Raw genomic sequence first — 5,960 nt, 5'->3', positions numbered from 1 at the left:
TAATTGTACTTTTTTAGGATTTTTTATGGATACCCCTTATAAATAGGAAGAGAGGATTTCCAAAAGGGGGGCTTGTTGTCTCTCCCTCTCCCTCTCTCTAGAAAATATGTAAACATACCTCTTTAAAGAAATTAGAGGATCTGTGATCCCAAACCTTCATCAAATCTAAAAAGGGTCTTAAGGTTCTTGTATTTGTTATCATTCGTCTTTATCAAATGAAAGATGATCCGCTCCACTCAAGATTTGGTAAATCATTTCCTTTATTCACATTTTATTGTCATTTAATGTTACTTAATGCATCTTTCTTTATGTTATTAAATCTGGCTATAATTACGGCCAATATTTATACTCAGGTATGTTTTTCTATTCATATTATTCATCGCGGATCTAAAGTTAATTATCTTTAACTAGGATTTACCCCTTCATCTTTGATTGATTTGTTCAAAAAGGTTTTAATATCTTTTGAGTCAAATGTGACATGCTGACATTAGCTAGTTCCATCCCGACATATTTAAATACTTTATCTATTTTATTTATGTGACGGTATTTCATTGAATATGGAGTTTAAGATGTTAATTTGGATTATGTAATATAGTGATCATGATAGATGAAAATACTAAACTAATGGTTGAAAGAAAACAAACATCAATATCAAAGTTTAAGTGTGAATAGTTTAAAATTTGAAATTCTTAAAAGTTAATGAAAGTTATATAAAACTAGAATGGTGTCAAATATTATGAAACGTCTTAAAATGAATAGTGTCATATGGACTACAGGCTACTACGCAACATCAATATATCATTTTCGAAAGCCAGCAAACTACTGACTGTAATGTACATGTGCGCCTCAATATTTACCATAAAGAATGTTAAAAGAATGAAGGGGAGCCTTGACGTAATTGATAAAGTTGTTATCATATGACCAGGAGGTCACGAGTTTGAGTTGTGAAAACAATTTCTTGTAGCAATGCAGGGTAAGACTGCATACAATAGACCAGAAGGGTTTTAGCCCTTTCCCGAACTCCGCGCATAGTAGGAGCTTAGTGCACTATGCTGTTTTTTTTTTTTAATAATGTTAAAAGGATGGGAAGTTGAAGTAGCCACAACTTGCCACATTTGCTAGGCAATAAAAAAAACCAACACAAGACAAGAAGCAAATATGCAGAATCAAACTTAAGCTGATTCTCTGCCTTATATTGACCTCTCATAAAGTCTATAAACAGACTGATGAATATGTATACAAATTTACAATGTAGAAAGATTTATAATAGGAGAAGAAGGCAACAATTGGAGTGAGCTTGCCCGGAGATGCCAACATCAATAATGTACACTTAGCCTTGTGTTAAAATAGGATCGAGTTTCACTTGTTTGTTTCCTTTATTGAATTGAATTAGGAATCCATTGAACAGGACTTGCCTATAGTAGGACTTGATTGATTCTCCACTTCACCACCCCATGTTCTCACTCTCTCCTCTGCTTGAAGAGCCTGAAAAATATAATTTCATTTCTTAGTTACCGTGCCAGTATCCTATACATTTCAAGGGCAACCAGGTGCACCAAACATAGACCGCACCCCGATGTAGGCGGTCTACCCTGATGCAAGCATCAGTGGCTGATTCCACGGCTCAACTTGTGACCTATAGGTCACACAGAGACAACTTTACTGTTGATCCAAAGCTCCCCTTACTGATACATTAATATCATAACTAGTGGAGTTATCCGGTTGAATAGTCGAAGTGCACACAAGTTGACTCAGACACCACCGTCATGAAAAAGGAAGTCATAATACCTGTTTGTGCCAACTGGTGCGAGCAATGATAACAAACTGGAAGAGGGTCTGAAGCAAGCTGCCAGCAAGCATAGCAGAAAGTATGCCTTCAACTCCAAATTTGAACTTGTAACCAAGCAATGCACCCATTGGTAATCCAAAACCATAATAACATCCAATGCTAATTAAGGCCACTTGAAGCTGCCATCCTGCACCAACTGCCACTCCTGTATTTTGCAAATTGGATTAATATTTATGCTCTACATCTACTTTTCCATGTTCAATATTTTCCTTTTCCTTTTCCTGAGTTGGTGCTTTAACCCGAAACTATTAGTAACAACCTATGTTGCTTGGACTCTCGGAAAATATTGACAGGTGCGCGTACAATCCTCCAAAAGTAGTGTATTTTTTAAGGATCCGATACGGGTATGGCAGCATTTTGGAGAGTCCGCGCAACATAGGTAACAACCCCATTTGATCAAAAGTTCATGACATGCTATAATAAGTAGTTTTCATAGGTTCTAATTACATGTTAGGCTGTCTAGTAACAAGAAAACGTTTTTATAACTTGTTCAAATGACCTTTATAACTTGTTCTAATTGTGCTTGCCTGAGCCGAGGGTCTCTGGAACAGCCTATCTATCTGCATAATGTAGGGGTAAGGCCTGCATACACACTACCCTCCCCAAACACCACATGTGAGAATATACAGGGCATGTTGTTGTTGTTAGTTTCATGAACTTCATTTTATTTCTAAATTTGTGCTATATTCAGCCCGGAATTGTGAGAAATTATGCATATTATATACGACGAAAGTATGTCAATCAGTAAAATTGAGAGAGAAATATACCGAGTAGAACAGGTTGGATGCCATTAAGAAACATGATAGCAGCAAGAATGTAGCCTAGTTTTGATGTTTCCCTTATCACATGCTGTTCATTTGTGAATAATCTTGGGAACTCTTTTTTGGTAGCTAATATTGTAGCTGAGAATACAAGGCCAATTACTGCTGATATCAAAACATTGACTGAAATTGAGAATTTTGCAGCTTTTGGATTTCCAGCTCCTAATTCATTTGAAACTCTCACACTGCAATACCAGAATAATCTCAGTGTATATTTCCAACCAAACGAGGGAAAATTAATCGAACAGAAGCAGAAAAATGTTATCATCCAAGTTAGTTTTGATAACGAAAATCACATAAAGGTTACATGCTTCAAAACCATTACTCCTACTAGTTTTCTTGGGACTGTTTTCATCCTTTTTTCTTGTGGTTTATTCGACCTTCTTCCGCTATGCATTGTCAAGGTGAGGCAACTAACCTGGTTGAAGATGTGAAACCATAGGCGACAGTCAGTGTCCATAGTTGCAAACCGATGCTGCCATATCCAGATCAGTTGGTTAACAAATAGGATTGGTAGCGAAAGAGAAAATCAAGAATCAAAATTTATGAGACAAGAAATGGGAGGTTATCTCAAAAATTGTCGGTATATATAAGTTAAACCGAAAGGTGAAGGATGTAAAGTACAGTCAGACTTCTCTATAACAACATCGCTATATAACAATCATTTACTATAAAAGCCGGGTTTCTTTTAGAACCAACTTCCATGCTATGTTATAATATATGTTCTCTATAACAACACTTCGCTATAACAACCAATTTTTGTTGGAACAAACAAGATTGTTATAGAGATGTTTGACTGTATCTCAAGAACGTAGCCACATTGTACTAACCAGATCGATATGGCGTCAACAGAAGTTGTAGCATTTTTAAAGCCTCCTACCATTAGAATCACTGCTGTGAAGTACCAAAACTCCAAACTGAAACCATTCAATTAGCCACATCAAAAAAAATGGTACAAGTTGAACATTACTCAAGTCTAGTACAAACTATCAAGTTTCCATTCACAACTTACCACACCATTATTGCAGAGGCAAGTGATAGCTTCAAGAAGTTAGTCAACGACTTGAAAGCGAGACATGAAAAACCAGTCCATGCCTCGGGAAAATAGCCCGAGATGATGTAAACAAACTGAGCAATGTCCAAAAGCCACCAAGAAACATTTCCAGCAATTGCAGCGCCAAAAAGTCCCCACCCTGCCTTTACTACAAGAACCCAATTCAGCAATACATGAACTGCCAATCCTCCCATTGAAGTGATGGCCATGAACCAAACTTTACTCTGAGATTGAAGAAACTTTTGCATAGGAAAGTTGAGAGCATATGCAAACATTTGAGGAATGATCCAAATTGCATATTTTCCTGCAAGATGAGATATGTCTTTATCTTGACGTAGGAGCTTTAGTATTGGCGAGGTGAAGACGAACATTGGCGTGAGCAACAAAGATGTAAATCCAGTAATGATCCATGATCTCTGCAAGTAAACTCCAAGCATGTTGAACTGTCCTGCTCCCACTGCTTGACCACAAAGTGTTGCCAGAGCACTTGCCATCCCTAACTAATACCCAAAGAATTAACAATGCAAATGAAATCTTTAACAAAAAGATCCAAATCATGTTAAATTAGATACAGTCAAATTTCTCTATAACAGACATACTCTAACAACACTTCAATAAACGGCCAAGTTTACTTTGGAACTAACTTTTCATACTGTGTTATAATATATGTTCTCTATAACAGGAATTTGCTATAACAGCCAAAAAAATATTTGGAACAAACAAGGCTGTTATAGAAAGGTTTGACTTTGCTTATTAACCAGGCAAGTAGGTTCTGTGGGTACAAGTTAACCTATTATTTTTTGGCTCGAACTATGTAAACATATGCATAAAGAACATTTAAAATATGTATATATAACAAAGTCATACTCATTCTGAATCCACTTACTCTAGATCCTATCGCCGTCTATGTTATTAACCAATTCAGGATTGTGTTAACTATGTGCCGCAGGAAAGTATAAAAAGGGCAGCTCGGTGCACAAAGCAACCCGCATTTACGCGGGTTCCGGGGAAGGGCCGCACCACAAGAAGTGTAATATAGACAGCCTACGGTTGCTTCCAAGGCTCGAACCCGTGACCTATAGGCCACAAGAAAGTATAATTTCCATTTGAAGCAAATCTCAAAAGGGTCAAAAAGCAATTAAACAAGAGCTTATTACCATACCATGACTCCATATACAAAGCCTGCTATAACATTATGAACTTCTGATACTGCAGCAAGCTCTAAATCTCCCAATCTTCCAGCAAATGCAGCTGTGACAAACTCAAGGGAGAACAAAGAGATTGCATTTAAAATAGCTGGTCCTGCTATTTGCCACACCTTCTTTGCTTCAACACACCATTTCTTGGCTATCTTTTTCTTTTGCTGAATGTCACCATCAGTTTCTTGTATCCCTATTTCGAAGGTATTTTGTTCCATTTTAGAACCTGATTCTTGAAAACTCTGCTCTTTTCTCTCTTTTAGCTTTAAAAATGGATCATTGGATGCTCCCCTTTATGTCAAAACTAACTATACTAAACAATTCCACACCCTGGAAATTTCACATGTCTAATAAGAAGAAAGGTGGATGTTTCTTTAAATAGTCAAGGGTATTTCGATTATATTATTATATGTATACATGTGCCTCCCTTGTTTTATGTGTATTATTAATACAAATCATCTGCAAATTGAGTTATTAATCTATGGGTTTACAAAGTTCTAAATAAAATTTTGGCAAGTTGTATGAGTTGGATCTGGTATACATAGTTATATCAAATATAATATTAATGTATAACAATATCCAGTCTGTTTCATGAGGTGTAAAAGATTTTCAAATTTGGGCTCTTCTGCCCCTTTTTGTTGACCAAGGACAATAAGAAAGATTATTGAAAATAGACAATAGGAGTTTAGTTGGCTAAGACCCCAACTAGTTGTCATTCAAACTTTTTTTTTGGATTCTCGCCCGGTGTACGACATCCTCCCCTTTCCTTTTCCCCTCTCGAGCCGAGGGTCTTCCGGAAACAGTTTCTCTGCATCGCCCGGTGTACGGCACCTTCCCCTTTCCTTTTCCCCTCTCGAGCCGAGGGTCTTCCGGAAACAGCCTCTCTGTCTTCTTAATGCGGGATTATACTAGGTGATTGTTGTTGTTGTTGTTATTGTTGTCCTGTACCCGCATTGGAGCCCAGCTATGTCCGAATTCGGGCCGCATAGGGCCCCATTCGGGGGAGACACTCCCTACCAAGGGTTTTTTCATACCCA

General features: G+C 37.3%; 1 protein-coding gene across 4 annotated transcripts; it reads right to left on the bottom strand.

Annotated features, from left to right (window-relative positions):
* Positions 1-1,157: 1,157 nt before the first annotated feature.
* Positions 1,158-5,266, bottom strand: LOC104242671 (protein DETOXIFICATION 29-like). 4 transcript variants are annotated; one of them, XM_009797746.2, is made up of 7 exons: positions 4,887-5,266; positions 3,683-4,224; positions 3,501-3,587; positions 3,089-3,145; positions 2,617-2,855; positions 1,789-1,994; positions 1,158-1,485 (listed from the first exon to the last, which is right to left on the bottom strand). In XM_009797746.2, the coding sequence occupies exons 1-7, from the start codon at positions 5,139-5,141 to the stop codon at positions 1,390-1,392; spliced, it is 1,482 nt and encodes a 493-aa protein (XP_009796048.1). In that variant the 5' UTR covers positions 5,142-5,266; the 3' UTR covers positions 1,158-1,389. The 4 variants fall into 4 exon arrangements, with proteins under 4 accessions (XP_009796048.1, XP_009796049.1, XP_070021267.1 ...); XM_009797747.2 differs by having other exon boundaries at positions 3,683-4,220; positions 4,887-4,982; XM_070165166.1 differs by having other exon boundaries at positions 3,683-4,220; positions 4,882-4,980.
* Positions 5,267-5,960: the final 694 nt, after the last annotated feature.

This window comes from Nicotiana sylvestris, chromosome 12, assembly GCF_000393655.2.
Source record: "Nicotiana sylvestris chromosome 12, ASM39365v2, whole genome shotgun sequence".
Taxonomy (NCBI): Eukaryota; Viridiplantae; Streptophyta; class Magnoliopsida; order Solanales; family Solanaceae; genus Nicotiana; species Nicotiana sylvestris.
Note: the sequence above shows the minus strand (reverse complement) of the source record. Positions and strands in the feature narration are given on the sequence as shown.